The 27,540-nt window shown below is 47.8% G+C and overlaps 2 protein-coding genes across 2 annotated transcripts; both read right to left on the bottom strand.

The window, feature by feature from the left end:
- Positions 1-496: 496 nt before the first annotated feature.
- Positions 497-3,352, bottom strand: LOC119366782 (cytochrome P450 85A1-like). Its single transcript, XM_037632501.1, has 8 exons — positions 3,066-3,352; positions 2,434-2,734; positions 1,779-2,180; positions 1,574-1,660; positions 1,398-1,476; positions 1,202-1,308; positions 976-1,100; positions 497-873 (listed from the first exon to the last, which is right to left on the bottom strand). Exons 1-8 carry the CDS (start codon positions 3,245-3,247, stop codon positions 750-752), a joined length of 1,407 nt encoding a protein of 468 aa, XP_037488398.1. The 5' UTR covers positions 3,248-3,352; the 3' UTR covers positions 497-749.
- A 15,883-nt stretch (positions 3,353-19,235) lies between these two features.
- LOC119360155 (cytochrome P450 85A1-like) lies at positions 19,236-22,188 on the bottom strand. The gene is made up of 8 exons (XM_037625918.1): positions 21,998-22,188; positions 21,284-21,608; positions 20,252-20,653; positions 20,042-20,128; positions 19,867-19,945; positions 19,663-19,790; positions 19,425-19,549; positions 19,236-19,323 (listed from the first exon to the last, which is right to left on the bottom strand). Exons 1-8 carry the CDS (start codon positions 22,186-22,188, stop codon positions 19,236-19,238), a joined length of 1,425 nt encoding a protein of 474 aa, XP_037481815.1.
- Between the last annotated feature and the right edge of the window lie 5,352 nt (positions 22,189-27,540).

Here is a 27,540-nt window from a genome sequence, read left to right on the forward strand (position 1 = left end):
TAATATGATGAATTGTATTCGGAGACTAATTTTCTATTGTATTCGATAAATCTGCTGTTTATATGTTGTGTTGTCTATATTCTGTGCAGTAATGTATTTTGTAACCTGTGCAAATATTAGAAAAGAAAAAAAAATCCTAATATTCATAGTAGTGGCGCACTGGAATAAACACACCAGTGGCACATTATATGAAAGTGCGCCATTAGTAACCCAGAGCACAAGGTAAATATGGCGCATTTGTGGACATAGTAATGGCGCACTTGTGAACATAGTAATGGCGCACTTGTGGACATAGTAATGGCGCACTGTGTGGTGCGCCACTATTATCTGGGATACTAGTGACGCACCAGAGATGCACCATTACTATTTGTTACTAGTGGCGCACCTGTAGTGCGTCATTAATAGCAAAAAACAGGTGCGCCACTAACAGCCCTTTTTCTAGTCCTTGATAGTTGCACCACAACCCAAGACTCTCAATCCCGAACTTATTCAGAAATAATATCACAGTCTTTACTTCTTCATTATGCTGCATGTTTGTTATCTTCTTTTTTTTGCGGGTATCTAGTACAAGCTGGCCGCATGATACATCTGTTTCAGTCTAAGATTTGATCGAACGAAAATAACACAGGAGCATTCTACCTCAATTATTCCCTAATTAGCTATAACATCTATATTGTACTCCCTCATTCCAAAATATAAGAGATTTTTGACACTAGTGTCAAGCTCTCATCACCCCCGTCTAGGTCCTATCAATCTAAGCTATGCGAAATGTATGCTGCAAGATCAGTAAAATCTTGAACTCGGATATGTAGCCCGTTGGGAGCTTCCACCCGGGGGAATCTCAAGATGGTGTTCCTGCCTTCCTCCTCCCATCTACAACATCAAGACTGAGTGAGAAATATTTGTTGTATGTAAATTATAATGCTTGAGTTGTTTTTCTTAGCAACTGAGTGTGGAGTCACAAAAGGAACAGACCTGTATCGAGTCACGAAATAGTGGAGGAAAGTTGCGATCTCAACCGTGCCCACCTCCTTTCCGGGGCACATCCGGCCACCTCCTCCTAACATCATGAAATGTGGGTGCAATTCCATGTTCTTCTCCTGTATATTTATAGTGGGCAGCACAAGATTAGAACTTCCTCTGTTGTGATGGTATGTTTGAGTAGGTATTAAAGATCATAATTGTCCGTTGTTTTGCTTACCAGCCATCTCCATGGGTTAAAGGTTGTCGGGTCAGGGTACATGAATGGATCGTAGTTTATCTCCCTTGTGTGAACATAGATTCTCCAGCCTTTTGGAATGACATACCCTAAAAGAAATTTGTAATGCCGCATGAACAAACTTAATATTTACATAGAAAGTGCTGAAGTAGCAGGATAATTTGCAAGCATAACTCACCATTCATTTCTACATCCTGAGTAGTTTTCCTCATCAGCCCATTCACGACTGTGGCTAATCTTAGCGTCTCGAAGATGACCTGCATAGAAGTATCCATGGGTACATCATGATCATCCATACTCATAGTAAATTCTTACTCTGACATCATTTTTGTGTGTGTTTGATCTTCTACATACAGCTCGAGTGAAGGCCATGGACTTGAAATCCTCGTAGTCGATGGCCTCCTCCGAGGATTTCCCCTTCCTGATATCAAGATGCTCTCTCTGGATTCGGAAGTGAAAAGATAATCATTAAACTCTAGAAGCACATGATCTTTTCTATAAAATGGAAATTGTTTTTTCCCGCAAGAACAATATCGATTTTTAGAGTATGTGTACATACCCTAAGATCTTGGAGAGCCCGTGGGTGGTCCGACAGGTACTTGACAGCCATCATCGAGGTCGTCGACATGGTCTCATAGCCGGAGTAAATAAGGGTGATGATCAAGTCAATTATCTGCTCATCACTGAGCTTTTCCCTAGCCCCATCATCGCCGCTTCTCAATAGAGCGTCCAGCATGTCATCATGAGCTTGAATAGAGGACCTCCACTCCGTGATCATCTGCTCTAGCATGGACACGAGCTTCTTCCTCGCCTGCAAGCCCTGGTAATACCTAGTCCCTAGAAGGTTGATGGGCAAGGAGATGGTGCCGAGCACAAGGGTGTATAACTCTGTCTTGAGGGCGTCAGAGAGCGGGCCAGGGGTGATGCCGGCGATTTGATTGAGTGCGGATAGCAAGGTCATCTGAAAGGGAAAGTCAGTCAGCTACAATATGAGCAAGTAAGATTATGTGATATGTGTTGGCATGCCCATGCAAGGAGATGCTTCTATAAAACTCTTCAACAAGCACACAATACCAAACGAGCAATGATGATGTCCTGAAATATGATACTATCTTTTCTTTTCTTTTCAAGAAGATAGTATAGAACTCAGCAACAACCACTTTGGATGAAAATAGTATGAAAAATGAGCATTTCTTTGGTGACTACTGACTGACCTCCTTGGTCTTTGCCTGGACGTCGACGATGCAGCCGGACCATCCATCGAGGTGGGAGCGCATGAAGGCGTCGATCTTGGGAAGGAGGCTGGCGCGGATCGCGGCGGGGTGTACGAGACCGAGCATGGCACCCCGCATGGCAGCGATGTTGTTGCGGCCGAGGATGTCGAGCATGGACTGCGGGTAGCCAGGGACCAGGCCGCTGGACTCGCCCTGGAGCAGCATCCGGCGGTTGAGCTCGGGGTCCATGCACGCCACTGTGGGGCACCCCAGAATGTGCGTCCGGAAAAGCCTCCCGTATCTGCGGCAACCCATGGATTAATTCCTCGTAGTAATTTTAGAAAAAAAACTTATAATACGCTAGTATAGTACTTCCTCTGTCGAGAATTACTTGTCTTAGATTTGGCTAGATACATTTGTATCTAAACAAATCTAAGACAAGTAATTTAAATTTAGGACGCAGGTAATATTATATATTCTTTTTGTTTCTTAATACTGTAGAAAGCATGCAAGCAAAGAGTATCATCATGCTCGGGGTTAGATTGAGCAATGTTGTATCCCGGTGGAGGGACATGTCCAGAAATGCAACATCATGTCAACCATGCGAGCGAGCGGCAAGTTGATGGACTTACCTGAGCCCCTTCCGCTTCATGAAGCTCGGCCCATGCTTGAGGAACTCGGTGGTCTCGCCGAACAGAGGCCACCCCATTGTCCCCGGCGGTAGGCACACATTCCCTCTCCTGCCGTACCTTACCTCGTTCCACCAAAGCAGCAGGCCGACCACAACACTGATCAGCACCAGGAGGAGCGACATCTTCTCTCCTTTCTGCCTCCACTCCTCTATCTCTCGACGCTCTCTTTTGGTTCAAGAGGCCGGGCAGAGTTGGTAGTCTCAGTCTCAGCAAGAAGTGTTGTTTTGGTTGTGTGTGTACTGGACGAGTTAGGCAGGGGTGGAGCCCGTTTTATATATAGGGAGGCTGGGGAGGACACACGCCACAACATTTAATACTCGGTGACTAAGAAGAGAATCACTTGTAGATTGGAAATTAGCATCCATTTAATACTTGGCGATTAAGGAGAGAATTGCATGCAGATAGGTAATCTCCATCTCCATCTCCACTAATATTAAAAGCAAGAGTTGGGTTGGATCCAAGCAATATCAGCCATTCAAACGTATAAATCTGGCTCTTCAGATTTTTCTTGTACTATGTTGTATTGTTTTGTCAACACCAACTACGTCTTAATACTCACCATTAATTCTCTACATTCGACGGCCCATATCCATGCAGTCATGTACTCCCTCTAAGATTGTCCGTAATGGGAGTATCACAGGTAGTATTATGCATGCCAACTAGGCAATAGTGATGAGATGACATAGAAATAAATGAAGAAAGAAATGGTTGAGTATCACATCATGATACCATATCATATTACATGATGTGCTACTATGTGTCATGCAAGACAATAAATGAACTATCATATGATACCAATATGTAATACTATGCACTACGGATAAGTATTAAAGACTATTATCATATGCATGATACTAATGTATGATATTCTCCATTACGACCAGCCTAATCGCCAAAAGAGGGCGTGCAATCCTCAACACGGCCATAAGGAGAGAAATGTATGTGGATTGATAATTATCATCCATTTAATACTCAACGATTAAGAAGAGAATCACATGTAGATTGCTAGTAATAATACTCAGCGATTAAAGAGAGAATCACATGCAGTTTGATAATCTTCATCTCCATCTCCACTGATATTAAAAGCACAAGCTGGGTTGGATCCATACAATATCAGTCCGTCAACCGTATAAATCTAGCGGCTCAGATTTGTGTATGTTGTATTGTCAACACCAACAATACCTTAATCATCGCCATTATTCTCAGCATCTAATGAACTATATTCATCCGATGATGTACTCCCTCTAATCACCAAAAGAGGGCGCACGTTCCTCAGAGCGGCCATTATAAAGATAGAATCGCTTGCAAATTGGTAGTCATCAATCATTTAACACTCGGTGATTAAGACCGAATCGCGTGCAGATTTGTAATACTCGGCGGTTAAGGGGAGAATCACATGAAGATAGCTATCTCCATCTCCACTATAATATTTTTAAACGCATGAGTTGGGCTGGATCCAAACTATATCAGCCCTTCAATCATATATATCTAGCGGTCCAGGTTTGTCTAATGTTTTATTGTCAACAACAACGACGCCTTAATCATCGCCGTTGATCTTCTGCATCTGATGACCCATATTCACCGAATGATGTACTCCCTCCAATCCCCAAAAGAGATGACCCATATTGTTATCGGAATAATGGTCTTGGATAGGCCCAACTTATAAATTACTGCAAGATCATATGTTGTTGGTATTTTCATATCTATACTTCTATATATATCTATATCTATATCTGTTGATATCTATATCTATCTATATCTATATCTATACTTATACTTACTTGTACTGTACTCCCTCCGTCCGGAAATACTTGTCCAAGAAATGGATGAATCTAGACGTATTTTAGTTATAGATGCATCCAATTTTATCCATCTCTCCAACAAGTATTTCGGGACGGATGGAGTACTAATTAGAGACTCCCAAATAATTCCTACGTTAATTAGAAAATATGAGCCGTTTATCAAGAGGGACCGAGTTATTATGATGTAGATTAACCCATGTAATCCTTCTATACTTATACGGAGTAATAACTAACGTTCAATCTGTAACTCTCCACCAAGAAAAAACAATCCATCATACACGTAACTTCCTCTGTACTACAATTTATATTGTAGAGAATTAAAAATAAGAAACTAATCATCTAAATAAATAAACCAATCTAGCGTACTCCAAAAAAACTAGAAACTAATCCTCTAGGAAAACCAGAAACCAATCTAATCGTCTAGAAAAACCACAACCCAATCTAGCGTACTCCAAAAAAACTAAAACTAATCCTCTAGAAAAACTAGAAACCAATCTAGCGTACGACTAATTCAAAGATCAATCTCTCAAAGAATCCCGAGGCTGTCCGTGTATCTCCAATGCCTTCTCTTTCCAATCCCTTCGATCCCACATGTCTTCTCTTTCAGGATGTGCACCTCCGCTCGATTCAGCAAATACATGGCAGTACTAGAGCCCTGCCTCACACCCCTCTCGATGCTGCCCTCCATTATAATCTTGATGCTGCTTATACTAGGCTTGTGGCGCTGAAACTATCATCTCCCAAGGATCTGTCCATCTCCACTATCCAAGCATGCCCGTTCTCTTCAATCTAGTTCGAGGCCTTCATTTCCTCTCGGCTGGTGCATGGAATTCGATTAAGCAGTCAGTGAGGCTTCCCCGTCCCTTTCCGCCAAACAATGGTGGGTTCATTGTGCCTCACAAGCGTCTCAGGCTGTAGGTGTGGATGGATTACTCGTCAATCCAGTGTCTTCAACAGCAGTGAACCATGATGTTATCTAGCATGGGAGATCAGATCGCTCCCTCCCCCCGCTCCAGGCTCCCTCGATCGCTCCCATGAGGGCGATCAGGGGGCCAACTCTAGCGCCCCGGCCGCCACCACCTCCCCACTCTCCTCCACCTCGTCATCCCCAGAGATGTGCGCCGGCTAAGCCCGGGCCCGTCGGTGATGGGGACGGTGGGGATCTAGGCTGCGGCCCCGTGGTCCGAAGGAACCGGCGGCACGAGATCGCCCTTCGGTCTTCTTCTTTCTTGGCGGTTCAGCGCTACTCCGGCTGCGAGTCGGGAAGACATAGTTCCGGTGAAAACCGAATCGATGGCAGGCGATGGTGGCGTTCTGCGTGTAACTACTGTCGACCCACTCATGTTGCTCCGGGGGAAACCCTAGGATCTGGTCTTCCAGATCGGATGATGTCAGTATTGCAGTGTCGTTTTCTCTTTTGGGAGCATCATTTGTGGAGCAGACCTGGAAGACAGAGGCAGGAGGTGGAGCGGCTTCGTCTTGCACGGAGCTTTCTGTGAAGATGTCAAGTCATGCCTGACCGACAGATGCTACGCCGTGTCATTCCTGGTTGGCAGGTGCTACATATGACAGATCTACCAGAATCTTCGCGTCTAGACGGACGAGCGCGGGCGGTGGCACCATTGGGCGTCGTCATGGCGTCGACAGATGGACGGACTGTCAAGGATGATGCAGATCTCTCTCCTGAAGATAGGTCAGCGGTTCGATGATGATGGCGGAAAACGTGTTCATGTGATGTACGCTTTAGGTCTGCTACACCAGCTATGGGTTCCGATACGTTATGTGGATGGATCGGCGATGGCACCGGTTTTAGATATGAGGAGTGAGAGCACTCCACATTATCGAGTTTTGTAGGTGTGAGTGGTGGCTTCGGGTGGCTAGATGTATTTTTTTGTTAGACCTATATCGAATCTCTACTACCTAAAAGAAACGTAGTGTTCCCTCTCCCCTCTTACGTCAATTGTTTCGTCGATACCCCGTGTCTCCCCTTCGTGCAACCTCTCCCGATTCCCTTAATTAATAGCTCCCGTAACTACCGTTCAGTTTCCTTTTTTTTCTTCCTTGCAAACCCACCCGCCCGATCTACCGCCTCACCCCCGCTCGATCTGATCTAGAGGAGGGGCTTGCCTCCCAACGAAGATGCCCAAAGCAGCGTGAAGAGCGGGCACCGTGATTGCTGATAGAGGTGCGGTCGGTGTGCGAGGCGATTAGCGAGGGAAGAAGAAAAAGAGATGCGCGAGGCGATCCTGCAGCAGCTGTGGTCTGGTGGTGGACCAGTTCGATGCGTGCATGGCGCCTATCCACCATGCAGCTGTGGATGTAGGTAGATTTGATTGATTCGCCGGTGTTACTTGCACAGCGTCGTCGGTGTTTGTCATTGGGAATAAGAAAAGGGGAGGGATGAAGCAGCGCCTTGCGGTGCGAATAGCGTGGCACGAGGTCTCGCTCTGTTCGGCGGCACCAAGCGTCTAGCCGCTAATTGGAACGTGGATTGGGTAGTGACAGCTGCAACCCTAGCAAGTACAGGTACATCCAGCGGCGGACTAGGCATGGCGCGCTCCGACGGCGATACAGTGGGATCATCCATAGCAGCTCGCTCTTCCAACGCTGGCACAAGCAATTGGGAGGCACAAAATATCCCAAGTAATTGGGCTAGCAGTCAACCCGCGTGCCCGCTCTCCCAAGTGGAACTACAGAGGGACGTTGCAAGCAATTGGGCTAGCAGTCAACTTGCTAGCCAACTTGCACAGGTATATATGTTTTCAGAATTTTTGCGTTTGCCTTGTGGATTTTTAAAAAATATTCTTGTGAATTTTAATGGATCAAAGACATGAATTGCATATCATATAAGTTATTAATGTGTATACTCCCTTCGTTCCTAAATATAAGTATTTTTAGAGATTCATATATGGACTACATACGGAGCAAAATAAGTCTAAAATAAGTCTATATACATCCGTATGTAATCCGTATTAAATTTTCTAAAAATACTTATATTCAGGAACGGAGGGAGTAGACTGTAGAGTTATGGACTACTTTGGATTTTACATAATTATTTGCTCAAGTTCACTCCACCTTAACTTTTTATTTAAGAAATTACATGCATTGCTCACGTGTGATGTTAAAAAAAGGAGGGTTAAGCCTAATGAAGTTTTTGGTTCAGTTAATTTTTAATAGCATGACCTGGTATATCATCCATGCATACATAATGTTTCCCGGTGCAACGCACGGGCACTTACCTAGTAATAAATAAAGATGGCCATATGCATCAATTGATGCAGAGGCCGGGAGTCTTAACCTTCTTTAAAGAAAATGATGTTATCTAGCACTCTTCTTTTAGATTTTAGTTAGACGATGAAAAGCGTATGGAGAATCGGAGATGCATTGACCTTCACTTGTGAGGAGCCGGTTTTGCTGAGGCCGTTCAAGCCCGTACATATATACATATTACCTTACTAGCTTTTAGTTTACAGTACAACGCCTTATGCACTACTAATCCATGTCTTTCCAATGTCTAATTAGTTTCTCTCTGCCCCTCTTAATGCAGGTCCACATATATGTGTGATGGCGCACACGAAACTATTATTTGCACTACGTTGTGGCCGAGGAACGATGCTTCATCAGGTGCGCATTTGTATTTAGTGTTGGAAAGATATCTCTGCTTTGAACTGGTGGAAAAAAATCCATGCCTATGACTATCAGTACGTAATTGTACAACGCCAAGGATCACCAAGTATTCAATTTTTTTACAGGCTGTGTGAAATTCATGATGGGAATGACCGAACCCCTTTATAGTGTCCAATATAACCAAGCATCCAAGAGAAATTTATACAGCTGAAAAATACAGAGCACTCATCATGACCTGTTTCTTTAATAACAATACAGAACACATCCATGTAGTATGTAATAATACATGGAAGTAAATTTGTCACATAAGACCATAATCCATGTCATGCATATGCAGTCTATGATCTGAATTTAAATTTTACACATGTCCGTACCTGTGGTTCATGTGCATCCACCCACACAAGAAAACATATGAAAACATTTCGAAAAAATCTGGAACTTTGTGGAAATGACCATCAACAAATGTTAGTGTGGCTTGCCAAGTTTGGTGGTCAATTGACATCGTCCAAGGAGAACTGTACAAAAAAATTTACAAACTTTGGACAAACAGTGCACATACATTTTGACTATTTTTGAGTAATTTTGTTTTTTTCTTATAGAGCTCCTTGGATCTCATTTGACCACCAAAGTTTGCAAGCCTCTCTAACCTTTGTTGATGACCATTTCCACAAAGTTTCAGATTTTTCTGAAATGTTTCAGTATGTTTTCTTGCGTGGGTGCATCGAGGGTGGGTGTAGAAAAATCACTCTCTATTTCCTTATATGTAAGATTCTTTGCTATGTTGTTGAACAAAGGATCTCTTCAAATTGTGGCGTTCTTCAAATACCGAATCCAGAAGATTGTATTGTTTGTTTAATTCTAACTTATTTGTTGTATCTTTGCTTGGTTGAATAAGCGTGTTCGTTATTTCCCAGCTATTTTCAGTTACTCAATTAATATGAAGGATATATGAACTGTGAAACATAAGAAGTATCTGAGAATGTTTTCTAATTGTGTTTCCAAGATTCTGATAGATTACACGAGTAACAATCTTATATAAGGTGCATGTCGGTGTCAAAACCGGCGGATCTCGGGTAGGGGGTCCTGAACTGTGCGTCTAGGCGGATGGTAACAGGAGACAAGGGACACGATGTTTTACCCAGGTTCGGGCCCTCTTGATGGAGGTAAAACCCTACGTCCTGCTTGATTAATATTGATGATGTGTGTTACAAAAATGGATCTACCACGAGATCAAGGAGGCTAAACCCTAGAAGCTAGCCTATGGTATGATTGTTGTTCGTCCTATGGACTACAGCCATCCGGTTTATATAGACACCGGCGAGGGCTAGGGTTACACAGAGTCGGTTACAAAGGTAGGAGATCTACATATCCGTATCGCCAAGCTTGCCATCCACGCCAAGGAAAGTCCCATCCGGACACGGGACGAAGTCTTCAATCTTGTATCTTGATAGTCTTGGAGTCCGGCTGATGATGATAGTTCGGCTATCTGGACACCCCCTAGTCCGGAACTCCCTCAGTAGCCCCTGAACCAGGCTTCAATGACGACGAGTCCGGCGCGCATATTGTCTTCGGCATTGCAAGGCGGGTTCCTCCTCCGAATAATTTATAAAAGATTGTGAACACCGGGATAGTGTCCGGCTCTGCAAAAATAAATTCCACATACCACCGTAGAGAGAATAATATTACACAAGATCAATCTGCTGACGTATTATGTGGCGTGACGTCACACCACTTCCAAGCCTTTACTCGAATTGTTTTTATTGTTCCACCTCAGCGCGTTTAGCGAGGCGGTTTTCTTGGCACGTCTTGTCGAAGCAGAGATCGTGTTCCCCTTATTCCGGGATTCCCATCAATACGGACGTGGGTAACCCAACCGCGCCATTGATTGTGACGCTTGGGAGATAAGCGAGTTTTACCAGGCCGGTGGGGACACGTGTTTGTGTCCGCCCATATAAGGGGATAAGAATCCAACCCTTTTACCTGCGCCTTCTTCCTCCTTAGCTTATCCATCTCCACGAACTCGAGCTCCAGCGCCCAAAGTCCGCACTTCTCACCTCAACCTTCTCCAACTATGTCCGGAGCGGGAGGCAAGTGGTTGGCCTCCTCCGTCACGGAGGGGCAGATCCAGAAGCTGCGCGATGCCGGATACTTGTCCAGCGACATCGCGCACCGGCTCCCCGACGAGGGAGAGCTCATCCCCACCCCCAGGCCCCATGAGAGGGTAGTGTTTCTTCCCCATTTCCTCCGCGGACTGGGCTTCCCACTTCATCCCTTCGTCCGGGGGCTCATGTTCTACTACGGCCTGGATTTCCATGATCTGGCCCCGAATTTCATCCTCAACATCTCGGCGTTTATCGTCGTGTGCGACGCCTTCCTCTGCATCCAGCCCCACTTCGGCTTGTGGCTCAAGACCTTCAGTGTCAAGCCGAAGGTTGTGAAGGGCAGCAAAGCGGAGTGCGGAGGCGCCATGGTGGGCAGGATGTCCCACGTTACGTGGCTGGAGGGTACTTTCATGGAAACCATCAAGGGGTGGCAATCGGGGTGGTTCTACATCACCGAGCCGCGTGACGCCGATTGGGCAGCGGCCCCCGTATTCAGATCCGGCATCCCTACATGGCTCACCTCCTGGAAAGAGAGTGGCCTGATCTGGGGGAATTCGGAGGAGCTAACCGGACTCCAAGCCTGTATCCAGAAGCTAGTGGACAAGAAGCTCAAGCTTGTCAACGTAGTGCAGGTCATGCTCATCCGCCGGATTCTCCCGTGCCAACGACGGGGTTTCAACATGTGGGAGTTCGATCCGGCGCAACACCAGACCCTGAGCGGGCTCTTCGACACTACGTACGAAGATGTCTGGAAGGTGCTGTTCAAGGGCGCCGAAGCTCCCGCATCCGCTACCGAAGATCGTGGATTCCGCTCGCAGCGTCCGGCTGACGAGGTAAGTGATTTTGCCACTTGTTTTCCATAGTTTGACTCTATGCGGGATCTAAACTCCCTTTACCTTTGACAGGACTGGCTGGCGAAGGCCAAACGGACTATCTGTCCGGCCCCATTGCCAGAGGACCCAGCGGAGGCCCGCCTAACGGGGCTGCTGTCTTCGGCACCCCACGTGGTGCCGGAGAAGAAGGCCAAGAAGAAGGCCGCGGGGACTCGGAAGAGTTCCCGTTTTCAGGTGCTATCGGATGATGAATCCGAGGCCGACTCCTCCCACCAAGGCGAGGAGGAGAAGAAGAAAGCCTCTCCCCCAGCGGGGGGAGGGAAGAAAAGGAAGGCCTCCCCAACAAGGGAGGCCGAAGGGTCCAAGAAGGGAAAAACTCTTCCCCCGGACTGCTCCGCCAACGCCAGTGACGACGACGAGGACTGGCCTCCAAGGGCCAAGCCCCTGGCGAGATCGTAAGTATCCGGACTCCCGAATAACTTCAAGGTTTTTTTCTTTTCGCCACATAATGTCTTTCTAATGCCGCATACAACCCTGCAGTCCGCCCAAGGATGATCTTCCCGTTTCGTCGAGCGGGTCCTTGGGTGCGTCGGATATGGATTCCCTTCTGACTGCCTCCACCCCCCGTGCCGCGAACGACGCTGAGGTGGGATCCCAGGAAGGGACCTACCAGGAGGAGGAGGCCCCGGAGGTGTCACAGGACAACCTCCCGGACTTTGCACCGGACTCAGCCCCGGAGGCCACAGTGGCTCCGGAGTTCGGCGGGCGACCCCTACGTAAGAAGGGCAAGACCGCGACGCCGGCTGCCTCTGTCCAACCGAAGGTGCCGGATAATTTGCTGGAGGCGCTCAACGGCGCCTCCATCGAAGAGGAACACTGCACTGTTATGAGTGCGGTGATTCAGAAGGTTCAGCTCGCCAAGAGCGGGCTGACCGAAGCCTGCAGCAGCCTTCTAACAGGCTTTGAGGTAAGAATTTCAATATATGTAAAATGGTACCGCATAGACAGTAGCCCCTGATGCTCGGTTCGGTGTTCGGAAAGAAAAGCCGGACTGAGGATCTTTAGAAAGATAAACGCAGGAGTCATAAAAAATATGTCAATATGGGATTGCAGGCTGTGCTGCTGACCTCCGCCGCACTGACTGTGGAGGTCAATACTTTGAAGGAAAACCTCGAGCGGTCCGAGAACAAGCTCGGCCATGTCAAGAAGCAGCTTGAGGAAAAAGAAGGTGAGTAATACCTTATGAAAATTGTACCTTACAGAAAATGATTTGGTTCCAAGAAAAATAACAAGGATAACGTGGGTATTGTAGGGGCCACTAACGAGGTGGCGACCCTGAAGGAGGCGGTGGCCACGGCCGAACGCAATGCAGCCGCGGAGCGCACCGAGCGAGAGAAGCAGGAGGCGCGAGTGGCGGAGGTACAGCAAGAGCTCCAGGATCTCGTGAAAAAACATGAGAGCTTGGAGCGTGACTCGAAGACTCGAGAGTCTGAGCTTGCAACGGCTCTTCAGAGTGCCAAAGCCGCTAAGGCCGAAGCCTACAAGGCCCTCCAGGAGATTGAGGCGGTGAAGAAAATAGCAGCGGGTAAGGCATTTTTCATGCAAAGTAAGCATGTGAGTGTTAATTACCTGTTGCTTACCCGAATTCGGAGCTCTCCAAGAGCGTTCGCAGATCTTCCTCGCAGCGTGTCCGATGCTGCCGCATTCTACCGGGCCGAGGAGGGGAGCTCGACGGAGAAGGTCTTCTGGTCTCAGTATGTTGAGGCCGGACATCCGGTGCCCCTTAGCGACCAGCTGAAGCAGCTGGTCGAGCTCCACAAGGCGGCCGAACAGGCCATGAAGGGCCTCATAGTTCGGCTGTGGCCTAAGGAGGCCATGCCTAGGAGCTACTTCGGCCTGGTGTGGCGGCTGGTGGATGCGTGCCCGTGGGTTGAAGTCATCAAGCATTCCGCTTGTATTGAGGGTGCCCGTCGGGCCCTTGCCCGCGCAAAGGTGCACTGGGGCAAGATGGATTCCCAGAAGCTCGTGACGGACCCGCCACCAGAGGGCAAGGAGCATCGCACGCCCGAGATGTATTATAAGAGTGTGCTGAAGGGCGCCCGCACTATTGCGGGTGAGTGCTCCAAAGATGTAATATTTGAGTAGACTCGCATTTTGTTATCCTGTGCGCTGAAAACTTAGTTCATATGCGCTAAGCAACGCTTGTTAATTTAAAGTATTACCTTTTGTGCAGCTGTTTATCAAATCTGAGAGATGGCAAGTCGTCGGCTTCAGCCCCCATGCCACGAGTGCTGGGGTGTTCGGGATAAACTCGAGCGCTCTTGTTCCCATTTTTGGGTCCATCTAGGGAGGCGCTCAACACAGCGAACAAGGCAACCGGACTTATAATGCTTGAACACTCTCACTTAGCCATAGAATTCTATAATTTTAAATTTCGGCGAAGCCCCTAGTCTTCGGAGGGCCGAATTTGGGGCGCTATCCACGCCTTGGCCGGACAGTATCCGGCTCCTCGCTCTAAGCGGCATAAGTCTTTAAGGACTCACAAAAAACCTCTCGAACAGCGACCGGCTCTCGCCTCATCATGACGGTCAGTTTTAGCTTTCTCCACTGAGGCGTTAACCCAGCTCAACTGGGGCGCAATCGCAGTGGTTCTCCCAGTGCTACCTTAGCCGATATAACGGAACGTAAGGTACCAAAACATGGGAGCCGGGCAAACCCAACTATTGACACAAGTGCTATAAGTTCGGGGTGCCGCACTTGTGAAAGTGTTCGGACTCATCACACCATAATGCGGGAAACATAAGCCCCTGGTGTATATTAGCCGTACCAAAGTGTACGGATGCAACATGCCGTGAATGAACATATGTATGGAGAAGAAATGCAATTATAAGCAAAAAGGTGTTGCATTGTTTTATTCAATAAGTGCTGCTACGAATGCAGAACAATACAAATAGTGCGATAAGCAAGGTATGGGACTGTTAAACATGTCGCCCTCCAGGGGTAGGCTGCAGATTGGTGTATAAAAATGCTCGTAATGGAGACCACCTGTATATTCGTTGTAGACTTTATCCTTCCCTGGCTGTTGCATCGTGAGTTCGGCAGGTCTGCTGCTGGACAGGGCCTCTGACAAACGGAGTCCTGTGGGTAAAAAATAAAAGGTAAAAAGAAAAGAAAAAAGAACGACACACTTGAGAGCCCCTGGTGTGGTTGAGCCGCAGACTGGGTTTATCGTGGCCGTGCCCCTCTCCCCATGCCCATGGTATCTTCAAAGCGTAATGGTGTACGCGAAGGACCTGCTTTGACGTTTCGCAGGAGCTGGGGTTGGGGCCGCACTGCTACGCGTGCTCGGAACGTGCCAGGTGGTCTTGTTATAAGTTACTCCGGGCGCGCTTAGCTGTGTCCGGCCGCTTAATGGCCGGACTCAAGAATTGCCTTAAGAGGCTGCATTGCACTTCTGCCGCGAGAGCCGCTGTAGGTTCCTCCGTGCGGAGAGAACATTCAGTGTTTCCATTGACCGTGATGACTCCTCGAGGGCCTGGCATCTTGAGCTTGAGGTATGCGTAGTGCGGCACCGCGTTGAACTTTGCAAACGCGGTACGTCCGAGCAAGGCATGATAGCTGCTGCGGAACGGGACTATATCAAAGATTAACTCCTTGCTTCGGAAGTTATCCGAGGATCCGAAGACCACTTCCAGTGTAATTGAGCCTGTACAATTGGCTTCTACACCTGGTATGACGCCTTTAAAGGTCGTTTTGGTAGGTTTAATCCTTGAGGGGTCTATGCCCATTTTGCGCACTATATCCTGGTAAAGCAGGTTCAGGCTGCTGCCACCGTCCATCAGGACTCTGGTTAGGTGAAATCCATCGACGATTGGGTCTAAGACCAGTGCGGCGAATCCGCCGTGGCGGATGCTGGTGGGGTGGTCCCTTCGGTCAAAAGTAATCGGGCAGGAGGACCATGGATTGAACTTCGGGGCAACTGGCTCCATCGCGTAGACATTCCTGAGTGCACGCTTCCGCTCCCTTTTGGGTATGTGCGTTGCGTATATCATGTTCACCGTCCGCACCTGTGGGGGCAAACCCTTCTGTCCTCTATTATTCGGCGGTTGGGTCTCGTCCTCGTCATCGCTATGCAGCCCCTTGTCATTGGTTTCGGCAATTAACTTGCCTGCCTGCTTGAATACCCAACAGTCCCTGTTGGTATGGTTAGCTGGCTTTTCGGGGGTGCCGTGTATTTGGCACAAGCGGTCGAGTATTCGGTCCAAATTGGACGGACCCAGAGTAGTTCGTTTGAATGGCTTTTTCTGCTGACCGGGTTTAGAGCCTCTGAATCCGGCATTGACTGCCGTATCCTCACTATTGTCACCGTTAATGCGGCATTTGTTTTTGTTACGACGCTGCCTGCCATTTCGGTCCTTGAAATCCGGACTGCCAGAATTTTTGCTGAGGTTGTTGCTGCGTGCTAGCCAGCTGTCCTCACCCGCGCAGAAGCGGGTCATGAGTGATGTGAGGGCTGCCATGGATTTCGGCTTTTCCTGTCCCAAGTGCCGGGCAAGCCACTCGTCGCGGATGTTATGCTTGAAGGCCGAGAGGGCCTCCGCATCCGGACAGTCGACAATTTGATTTTTCTTGGTTAGGAACCGTGTCCAGAATTGTCTGGCCGATTCGTCTGGCTGCTGAATCATGTGGCTTAGGTCATCAGCGTCTGGTGGTCGCACATAAGTTCCCTGGAAGTATTTGATGGGCTGTTGAGCCAATGCCGGGCTGGTCCTTTAAGCTTGAGGGGGACGTATTTGATGGCGTGAAGATCGTCACCGTGGGCCAGGTGGATGTGAAGGAGATAGTCTTCGATCCAAACCGCGGGGTCTGTTATGCCATCATAGGATTCAATATTGACGGGTTTAAACCCTTCGGGGATTTGATGATCCATTACTTCATCTGTGAAGCATAGTGGGTGTGCGGCGCCTCTGTACTGGGCGATATCACGACGGAGCTCAAGGGATCTTGGTCTATTTTGTTCGGCCCGGCCGGACTTACTGTGTCCGGCGTGACGGTTGTCGTCACGTATCGTGGGACGCCCACGCAATCCATAGATCGATCTTGATTGTCTTGCCATATCCTCCAATATATCTCGCAAGTCCGGAGTGTTCCCCTGTGGCCGTGTGCTTTTCGAGCGATGCCGGGGTACGGGTCTAGTGAAGGGCCTGGAGGCCTCTCTGTCGCGACCACGGGGTGGTCGGTCAGCCGTATTGTCTCCTGGTGATGCAGGTTCGTAAGCCTCCTCCTCTAATCGGGGGAGCAGCTTGCGTTTAGGGTAGCTTTTGGAGGGGCGTCTGAGCTCATGCTCTTCGGCCGCGAGGACTTCAGTCCATCTGTCGGCTAGCAGGTCCTGATCAGCTCTAAGCTGTTGCTGCTTTTTCTTGAGGCTGTTCGCCGTGGCCATAAGCCTGCGTTTAAAACGCTCTTGTTCGACGGGATCCTCAGGCACGACGAATTCGTCATCGTCGAGGCTCGCTTCGTCTCCGGAGGGAGGCGTATAATCCTCTGCCTCTTCTTCTGCCGCTCCTTCATAAGGGCTAGCGTCTCCGTCCTCCTGCGCTGCATCTTGCTGGAGTGGGTTGTCTTCGGCACTGTCCGGTGTATTATTGTCTACGGTGCCGGAGTCTTCATTCTTGCTGTGGCGGGATTTAGAGCGGCGCCGCTGACGCCGGCACTTGGGCTGCTGTTTGGAGGGGTCATCCTCCTCTGTTCCTTCGCCATTCCCATCTTTTGGGATATCAACCATGTATATGTCATATGATGAGGTGGCTGTCCAGTGCCCCGCAGGCGCTGGTTCTTGGTCGTCTCCGGCATCGTCGTCCATACCGTTGATGTCCTCGGAGTCGTAGTCTAGCATGTCGGTTAAATCGTCGACAACGGCTACCAAATGGGTGGTGGGTGGGCTTTGAATTTCTTCGTCGTCCACATCCCAACCGTCCTGACGGCAGTCCGGCCAGGGCTCTCCTGATAATGAGAGATATTTTAGCAAACTCAAGATGTCGCCGAAAGGTGAGTGTTGAAAGATGTCCGCTGCGGGGAACTCCATGATCGGCGCCCAATCGGATTCGGTCGGGGCGGGCGCGGGAGGTTCGGAGTCCGGCGAGGAGTCCGGCACCTCGGAGTCACGAGCTTTATGAGGGACAAAGTCAGTGTTCGGCTCTATCGCCGTAGAGGTTGCAGCCCCCGAGGCGGTGTCTAGGCATCCGTCCTCGATCTGCGGAGCTGCCTCCGAATTGAAGATCGTAGCGGTTTCGAGTGTGGCCTCCAAGGTACTGTCCGGCTGTAGAGCTAAGTCATGCTCGCCACGACAGTGCGGCACGCTCGGCTGTGGCTCGAATCCATCGAGGATCAAGTCCCCGCGGATGTCAGCCGTGAAGTTGAAACTTCCAAATTTGACCTGACGGCCAGGGGCGTAGCTTTCGATCTGCTCCAGTTGGCCAAGCGAATTGGCCCGCAGTGCAAAGCCGCCGAATACGAAGATCTGTCTGGGGAGAAAGGTCTCACCCTGGACTGCGTCGTTGATGATGGTCGAAGAAGCCATCGAGCCTATCGGTGACGACACAGACGAACTCTCAATGAAAGCACCAGTATCGGTGTCAAAACCGGCGGATCTCGGGTAGGGGGTCCCGAACTGTGCGTCTAGGCGGATGGTAACAGGAGACAAGGGACACTATGTTTTACCCAGGTTCGGGCCCTCTTGATGGAGGTAAAACCCTACATCCTGCTTGATTAATATTGATGATGTGTGTTTCAAGAGTGGATCTACCACGAGATCAAGGAGGCTAAATCCTAGAAGCTAGCCTATGGTATGATTGTTGTTCGTCCTATGGACTACAGCCATCCGGTTTATATAGACACCGGAGAGGGCTAGGGTTACACAGAGTCGGTTACAAAGGTAGGAGATCTACATATCCGTATCGCCAAGCTTGCCTTCCACGCCAAGAAAAGTCCCATCCGGACACGGGACGAAGTCTTCAATCTTGTATCTTCATAGTCTTGGAGTCCGGCCGATGATGATAGTTCGGCTATCCGGACACCCCCTAGTCCGGAACTCCCTCAGTGCACATAAGATTTTTTTAAGCACACAATAATATTATTTATGAAATACATTTCATAAAGGAATATCATTGGTAACTGTGCTAATATATATAAACAGTCACATGTATTAAAGTTCATGATTATACGCATATGAGTAGGTACAAATGCCAATGCCCCGATCGAAAGCACTGGTGCCAGGTCCATGATACAGATCGGTCGATTCTAGGGGACTGCCAGACGAACCGATTTCTCCCGACTAGAGAGCGGCGATGCTTAGACGAGGCCCTAGCAGTGGTGCCGGCGGGCGCAGTTGCTTCCAATCCAATCCCATCGGCTGATTATCCTGATGCCGACAAGAGCAACAGGTACACGCTCACCCTGATGCGTGGTGCCATTCGTTTCGATCGGGATTCCCAAGACAAGAAGACATGATTCAGGAACACACCCACGCCCCTATTGTGCTTTAATCTCCAAGAGCAAGGTTCCTTTTTCAATTCATGTTCTTGTATTTGAATGATAGTCATGTATTCATTACATGAAAATGATCTCTTGGAGAAGTCCCAATTTCTTACAAGCCTGGTCTAATCCGTTCATTGGCGCAGAATCACACTCTCATCGTCCCTGTCTGGGTCCTACCAATCTAAACTAAGCAAAATGTATGTTGCAAGATCAGTAATCTTGAAATCGGATATGTAGCCCGTTAGGAGCTTCCACCCGGGGGAATTTCAATATGGTGTTCTTGCCTTCCTCCTCCCATCTGCAACATCAAGATCGAGTGACAAAAATTTGTTGTTAGTAAATAATAATGCTGAAGTTGTTCTCTTAGGAACTGAGTGTGGAGTAAGAAAAGGAACATACCTGTATCGAGTCACAAAATAGTTTAGGAAAGTTGCAATCTCAGCCGTGCCCATCTCTTTCCCGGGGCACATCCGGCCGCCTCCCCCGAACAACATGAAGTGTGGGTGTGATTTCATGTTCTTCTCCTGTATATTTTTAGTAGGTGTAGCACAAGATTAGAACTTCCTATGTTGTGGTGGTATGTTTGAGTAGGTTTGAGTAGGTAGTAAAGATCATAATTGTCTGCTCTTTTGCTTACCAGCCATGTCCATGGGTTGAAGGACATCGGGTCAGGGTACATGAACGAATCGTAGTTTATTTCCCTTGTGTAAACATAGATTCTCCAGCCTTTTGTAAACAATTGGTGAATCGTGGGTAAATGACACCCTAGTCGCATTAGAACATACTTAGTATTTACATAGAAAATGCAGAAATGGCAGGATAATTTGCAAGCATAACTCACCATTAATTTCTACATTCTGAGTAGTTTTTCTCAGCAGCCCATTCACGACTGTGGCTAATCTTAGCGTCTCAAATATGACCTGCAAGGTAAAAGTATCCATGGGTACATGATGATCATACTAATAGTAAGTTCGTGCTCTCGCTTCATTATTGTGTGTGTTTGATCTCCTACATACAGCTCGAGTGAAGACCATGGACTTGAAATCCTCGTAGTTGATAGCCTCCTCCGGCGATTTTCCCTTCCTAATATCAAGATGCTCTCTCTACATTCAGAAGTGAAAAGACAATCACTAAACTCTAGAAGCACATGATCTTTTCTTTGAAATCAAAATTGTTTTTTGCTCGCAAAAACAATATTGATTTGTTTTCAGAGTATGTGTACATACCCTTAGTTCTTGGAGAGCCTGTGGATGGTCGGACAAGTACTTGACAGCCATCATTGAGGTCATCGACATGGTCTCATACCCGTCGTAAATAATGGTGATGATCAAGTCAATGATCTGCTCATCACTGAGCTTTTCCCTGGTCCCATCATCGCCACTTCTCAATAGAGCCTCCAACATGTCACCGTGAGCTTGAATAGAGGACCTCCGCTCCGCGATCATCTTCTCTAGCATGGACACGAACTTCTTCCTCGCCTGCAAGCCCTGGTAATACCTGGTCCCTGGAAGGTTGATGGGCAAGGAGATGGTGCCGAGCGCAAGGGTGTAGAGCTCTGTATTGAGGGCATCAGAGAGCGGGCCCGCGGTGATGCCGGCGATTTGCCTGAGCATAGATAGCGAGGTCATCTAAAAGGGAAAGTCAGTCAGCAACGATATAAGCAGATGCGATTCTGTGATATATTATTGCCATGCCCATGCAAGGAGATGCTTCTAGGAAACTCTGCAACAACCACAAAAGCGGCAAATGGGAATGACGGTGTCCCGAAATGTGTTACTCTGTTTTTAGTAAGGAGATAGTAGTATAAAACGTTGCAACAACCACTTTGGATTCCCCCCCTTTAGTGAGTTACAACTTTGAGTGTGTACCAATTTTTGATGTGTCCCTAAATGTGATATATCAAAATTTTGTGATAGTTCTGAGGTCGGTTACCCATAGTTCTGAGGTCCTGCGTTTCCGCTCAGCCTGGCTACGAGGCGTTTTCTGCATCCATCGGGCCTGGCCCAGTTAGGCATGCAGGGTATCAAACGTCCAGTGTTTGCATGATGGGTGCGAGCCAGATGCGATACTAACTGACCTAGTGGAGGACCTAGAAATAAAATGGAGGGTGTGCACGGTTCAAAAAATTTGAATTCTATTTTCGTTGGTTTAGATGGGCCTTAAAATTTAGCTAATTATTACATGGTAAAAACATTTTTTGAAATTCTGGGTGTGCCATGGCACACCTGGCACACCCCTAGGTACGCCACTGGACTAACCTCCTTAGTCTTTGCCTGGATATCGACGACGGAGCCAGACCATCCATTGAGGTGGGAGCGCATGAAGGCATCCATCCTGGGGAGGAGGCTGGTGCGGAGCGCAGTGGGGTGCACGAGGCCGAGCATGGCACCGCGGATGAACCGGTGCAGTGGGCCATGCAAGGCACCGATGTTGTTGGGGCCGAGAATGTCGAGCATGGATTGCGGATAGCCCGGAACCAGGCCGCTGGACTCGCCCTGGAGCAGCATGCGGCGGTTGAGCTCGGGGTCCATGCACACCACTGTGGGGCACCCTAGGACGTGCGTCCGAAAAATCCTCCCGTATCTGCAGCAGTGCACGGATTAATTCCTCGTAGTACTTTCAAAGAAGACTTATATGATATAGAGTATTATATTCTTTCGTTTCTTAATATTACCTTCGTCCCAAAAAAATTGTCTTATATTTATTTAGATACGAATGAATCTAGCACTAAAACATGTCTAGATACATCCATCCGTATCTAGACAAATGTAAAACTAGCTTTTTGAGACGAAGGAAATGGCAAGCTAAGAAAAAAGTTTGGAACGCGGCGATTTGGAGCCCGAGCTCAGCTGCTCTCATAATCTGCCTCGTTCGTTTCGGTCTTGGGATGTGAACAAATCCAGCTGGCGCGACAGATACGGGCGAGGAGAAATAGAAGAAATCAGGACATACGGTAGGAAACAGTGCGCTACAGGGGAGGTGGTGGGGCGCGTCCCGACGGCCGTTTCGCTGGATGGGTCTGGGCCGTGGACCAGGACGACGGCTTTCCTTCTAGGCCGTGGACCAGGAAGTGGACTTTAATATCTAGGCCGTGGACCAGGACGTTAGGCTGGTTATTCCGGGCCAATGACTCAGATAGTGGGTCCGTGTGGCCGGTAGGCATTTACGCCCATGAGTCTGTGGTCGGTCGACGCGTGAGAGGGTATGGAGTTTCTACTCGACGCCATTGACAGGTTGGTTCCCGGCGAGATCTAAGCAAAAATTGTTGTTCTTCGTAAGCGCCGGCGGCGTGGCTAGATCTTATATTTCTAATCCTTTTGCGGGCGTCTGGCCTTTGGTATTTGCAGGTTCCCGATGCGTGAGGAATTTGCGGACAGCCTAGACAACCCAGATCCAGTTCAACTACTTTATTTGCTGGAGAGGGGGAATGCAACTAAGGATATGGGTGAGGTCAATGGCGTCACTGAGCAGGCTCAGGTGTAGGACGTGGGAGCAACAGCTGCAACCCAGCAAGGTGGCCATGGTTTGCTCAATCAACAGGCAGGGTGAATCCACAAGCCCCCGGTTGGACGAAAAGGTGAAAAGTGCACTTTGTTGTTTGCAACTAGCATTGGAAATTGCTGTTAAATTCGTATCCTGCATACATTTGTCTGTGCAAAAAGTGATTCAGAAAGTTCGTCTGCTATGGTTTCGAAATATTTGCGGGGGGAATGATTTATGAAGTCATTTCCCAAAAATCGTGATTCTGCAGTAGCCTTCGAGTGTGGATTAAAGAAGACAAGCATTGTTATTAGGTTCCCGACAATTTACTTAAAACAAATATGAAAACTGAATGTATATATTGGAATTACAGGGGCCGCTGGCTATAGTGGTGGGTTATTAGAACAACCCCAGTGTCCTGTGTTTACTTGTATGCTATAGGACTGGCAACAAAATCCAACTGTAATCATTTCAAAGAAAAAGGAGTCGGGGAAAATCGTTCCGCTCGATTCTGAAAAGAAATGTAGAATCTAACTACATACCCCCCCCCCTTTTGTTTCTTACTATGCAGGCTTCGGCTCGGAAGTGCACCACCTGATGGGAAGTGGGGTTCGGGATAGGATATGGAAAAAGCAGGCTCAACTTCGAGAGGACAAAAACAATGCAGGAAATAGTATGTGGTTGCTCGGTGAGTGCTTGTTTCATACAACAGAATAACTGAAATGAAGTGAATATGTGACATTTTATTCAGTTGATTCGCTGAATTGTAAAACTTCATTTAGAAGCAAACTCGTGTATTTACGTGTCTGCTTCACAGCCTGCAGGGAAAACTCGAGACTGAAAACAGTCGGTCCTGTAGATGTGTGTGCCCAGCTCATCAGGCTCCTACGTGCTTCCCACAACAACTGGTACATCACAGATCATCGGGCAAGTCATAACCATTCCATGTCGCTAACAATGGGAGAGAAAGTGCACTGGCCATATCATAAGCACATAGATGTTTGCACCAAAGACTTGATAAAGCAACTGAGGGAAAACAATGTAAATCTTGGGAAAGCAACAACATCATTGGGAGCTTTTTTGGTTCAGTGGAAAAGGTCCCATTCACGAAGAGGACACTAAGGAATATCTGTGGCCAGATTAGCCGTGAACAAGCTGAAGACGACGTTCGGAAGACACTTCAAGTGTTTGCTGACATCTGAGCAAATGACCCTGGGTTCTCCTATGTGGTGTTGGCCGAGAAAGACAGCAAAGTTAAGAACCTGATGTGGGCTAACGGCAACAGCAGGATGCAATAAAGATTCTTTGGCGACGTTGTGACTTTTGACACTACCTACAGGACAAACTTATATGATATGCCGTTTGGGCTATTTGTCGGAGTCAACAACCCCTACCAGAGTATTATCTTTGCCGGGGTGTTGATGCGTGACGAGCAGGAAGAGAGCTTTGAATGGGTGTTCGACGAATTTGTACGTATGATGGGTGGACCTCCGCCAAAAACAATACTTACAGATGAGAGGGTTCAGCAAAACAGAAAAAAAAAGATATTGTTCGATCTGTCCTGATAATTTATCTTCATTATCTACAGACTTATTAGAGTTTGGAATGCTTCTCTTTCTTGTGAAGACCAGTGCAGGGCCATGGAGGTTGCAATCAAGAAGACATATCCTGACACGGTGCACCGTTGGTGCAAATGGCACGTTCTGAAGAAAGCAAAGGAGACACTAGGGCCCTTGTACACGAAGAAGAGCGATTTTCAAGCTGAATTCCACAAAGTTGTTAACCATATGCTGACTGAGGAGGAATTTGAAACAGCGTGGGAGGCGCTGCTAGATAAGTACATCTTGAGGAGCCATAGCTACATGACCCAAATATATGAGACTAGGCGGAAATGGGAAAAACCTTATTTCAGAGGAGTGTTCTACGCAAAAATGATAAGCACGCAAAGGAGTGAGAGTGCAAACCACATGTTTAAGTCTTACATGCCACCAGCAAGCCCAATGCACGTGTTTGTCAGGAAATACATGAAGCTACAGTTTGACCGCGAGGGCGACGAAAGCTACGAGGAAAAGAGGACGGTGATAGTGAGTGCACTCTTACCATGAGTCAGTAGTAGTTCTGGCTGTACCAGAAGCATCTGGCAATAGATGTAACTGATCAACCGATTTGATTTAATTTCCATTCTTCATTTTGTTTTACTTGCAGGGCGGTGCGGTGAGGCAGACTAATCTCGCAATAGAGCGACATGCCAACAAGGTGTACACCAGGAACATGTTTGAGGAATTCGGGCGTTTACTCATGGAAGGAACTGCATACAATGTTACAGAGGTGGAAAGGATGAGGAAATACAGGACCACCCACAATAATGCAGCAAAAAGGGAAAAGTGGAGTAGGGTCAAGTACGAGGTGACCATCAACGAAGACAGATCGATATTCAATTGTGAGTGCGGGCAGTTTGATCACACAGGAATGCTTTGCAGCCATGTGTTGAGGGTAAGAATCCAACATAGATCGCATGCTACGAGAAAATAATGAAACTCATTAGCTGCAAATGCACTTGTTGAGTCTGTTGTTCTTGGCGTGCAGGTTATGGAAATTCTTCACCTTGAAGACATTCCAAAACACCATATCCTAAAACGTTGGACCAAAGATGCAAGGGATATACTCCCCGATCACCTGGTGCAATACCAAAAGGACAATTCACAAAATTTGTCATTTACGTTTAGGCACGCGACGCTGTACTTCAAAGCCATGGAAGTTGTGAGGATGGGGGTGAAGGAAATATGCCCTAGAGGCAATAATAAAGTTATTATTTATTTCCTCATATCATGATAAATGTTTATTATTCATGCTAGAATTGTATTAACCGGAAACATGATACATGTGTGAATACATAAGACAAACATATAGTCACTAGTATGCCTCTACTTGACTAGCTCATTAATCAAAGATGGTTATGTTTCCTAACCATAGACATGTGTTGTCATTTGATTAATGGGATCACATCATTAGGAGAATGATGTGATTGACATGACCCATTCCGTTAGCCTAGCACTTGATCGTTTAGTATATTGCTATTGCTTTCTTCATGACTTATACATGTTCCTCGAACTATGAGATTATGCAACTCCCGTTTACCGGAGGAACACTTTGGGTACTACCAAACGTCACAACGTAACTGGGTGATTATAAAGGAGTACTACAGGTGTCTCCGAAGGTACATGTTGAGTTGGCGTATTTCGAGATTAGGTTTTGTCACTCCGATTGTCGGAGAGGTATCTCTGGGCCCTCTCGGTAATGCACATCACTATAAGCCTTGCAAGCAATGTGACCAATGAGTTGGTTACGGGATGATGCATTATGTAACGAGTAAAGAGACTTGCCGGTAACGAGATTGAACTAGGTATTGGATACCGACGATCAAATCTCGGGCAAGTAACATACCGATGACAAAGGGAACAACGTATGTTGTTATGCGGTTTGGCCGATAAAGATCTTCGTAGAATATGTAGGAACCAATATGGGCATCCAGGTTCCGCTATTGGTTATTGACCGAGAATAGTTCTAGGTCATGTCTACATAGTTCTCGAACCTGTAGGGTCCGCACGCTTAATGTTACGATGACAGTTTTATTATGAGTTTATAAGTTTTGATGTACCGAAGTTTGTTCGGAGTCCCGGATGTGATCACGGACATGACGAGGAGTATCGAAATGGTCGAGACATAAATATTGATATATTGGACGACTATATTCGGACACCGGAAGTGTTCCGGACATTTTCGGAGAAAACCGGAGTGCCGTAGGGTTACCGAAACCCCCCGGGGAGAGATAATGAGCCACAAGGGCCTTGGTGGAAAGAGAGAGGGGCGGCCAGGGTGGGCCGCGTGCCCCCTCTCCCTCTGGCCCAAATTGGACTAGGAGGGGGGCGGCGCCCCCTCTTTCCTTCCCCCTCTCTCCCTTCCTTCCTCTCCTAGTAGGAGTAGGAAAGGGGGAGTCCTACTCCTACTAGGAGGAGGACTCCTCCTCCTTGGCGCGCCCACAAGGGCCGGCCGGCCTCCCCCCTTGCTCCTTTATATACGGGGGCAGGGGGGCACCCTAGAAAACACAAGTTGATCTACGGATCGTTCCTTAGCCGTGTGCGGTGCCCCCCTCCACCATATTCCACCTCGGTCATATCGTCGCGGATTGTAGGCAAAGCCCTGCACCGGTAGAGCATCATCATCGTCACCACGCCGTCGTGCTGATGGAACTCATCCCTGAAGCTTTGCTGGATCGGAGTCCAGGGATCGTCATCGAGCTGAACGTGTGCTGAACTCGGAGGTGCCGTATGTTCGGTACTTGGATCGGTCGGATCGTGAAGTCGTACGACTACATCAACCGCGTTGTCATAACGCTTACGCTTACGGTCTATGAGGATACGTGGACAACACTCTCCCCTCTCGTTGCTATGCCATCACCATGATCTTGCGTGTACGTAGGAAAATTTTGAAATTACTACGTTCCCCAACAGTGGCATCCGAGACTAGGTTTTATGCGTTGATGTTATATGCACGAGTAGAACACAAGGGAGTTGTGGGTGATACATGTCATACTGCTTACCAGCATGTCATACTTTGGTTCGGCGGTATTGTGAGATGAAGCGGCCCGGACCAACATTATGCGTACGCTTACGCGAGACTGGTTTCACCGTTACGAGCACTTGTGCTTAAAGGTGGCTGGCGGGTGTCTGTCTCTCTCACTTTAGCTGAATCGAGTGTGGCTACGCCCAGTCCTTGCGAAGGTTAAAATAGCACTAACTTGACGAACTATCGTTGTGGTTTTGATGCGTAGGTAAGAACGGTTCTTGCTAAGCCCGTAGCAGCCACGTAAAATTTGCAACAACAAAGTAGAGGACGTCTAACTTGTTTTTGCAGGGCATGTTGTGATGTGGTATGGTCAAGACGTGATGCTAGATTTTATTGTATGAGATGATCATGTTTTGTAACCGAAGTTATCGGCAACTGGCAGGAGCCATATGGTTGTCTCTTTGTTGTA

This window comes from Triticum dicoccoides, chromosome 2B (genome assembly GCF_002162155.2).
Source record: "Triticum dicoccoides isolate Atlit2015 ecotype Zavitan chromosome 2B, WEW_v2.0, whole genome shotgun sequence".
Classification (NCBI taxonomy): Eukaryota; Viridiplantae; Streptophyta; class Magnoliopsida; order Poales; family Poaceae; genus Triticum; species Triticum dicoccoides.

What these genes read in the sequence shown, in the direction of transcription:
- LOC119366782 (XM_037632501.1), bottom strand. Translation starts at nt 3,247, where the DNA reads ATGTCGCTCCTCCTGGTGCTGATCAGTGTTGTGGTCGGCCTGCTGCTT. An exon ending in ATGAAGCGGAAGGGGCTCAG is followed by an intron (nt 2,735 to 3,065) that starts GTAAGTCCATCA and finishes GGGTTGCCGCAG; the next exon opens with ATACGGGAGGCTTTTCCGGA. An exon ending in TATTTCGTGACTCGATACAG is followed by an intron (nt 874 to 975) that starts GTCTGTTCCTTT and finishes TTGATGTTGTAG; the next exon opens with ATGGGAGGAGGAAGGCAGGA.
- LOC119360155 (XM_037625918.1), bottom strand. Translation starts at nt 22,188, where the DNA reads ATGCCTACCGGCCACACGGACCCACTATCTGAGTCATTGGCCCGGAAT. An exon ending in TCCAGGCAAAGACTAAGGAG is followed by an intron (nt 20,654 to 21,283) that starts GTTAGTCCAGTG and finishes TTTCCCTTTTAG; the next exon opens with ATGACCTCGCTATCTATGCT. An exon ending in TCAGAATGTAGAAATTAATG is followed by an intron (nt 19,791 to 19,866) that starts GTGAGTTATGCT and finishes TAATGCGACTAG; the next exon opens with GGTGTCATTTACCCACGATT.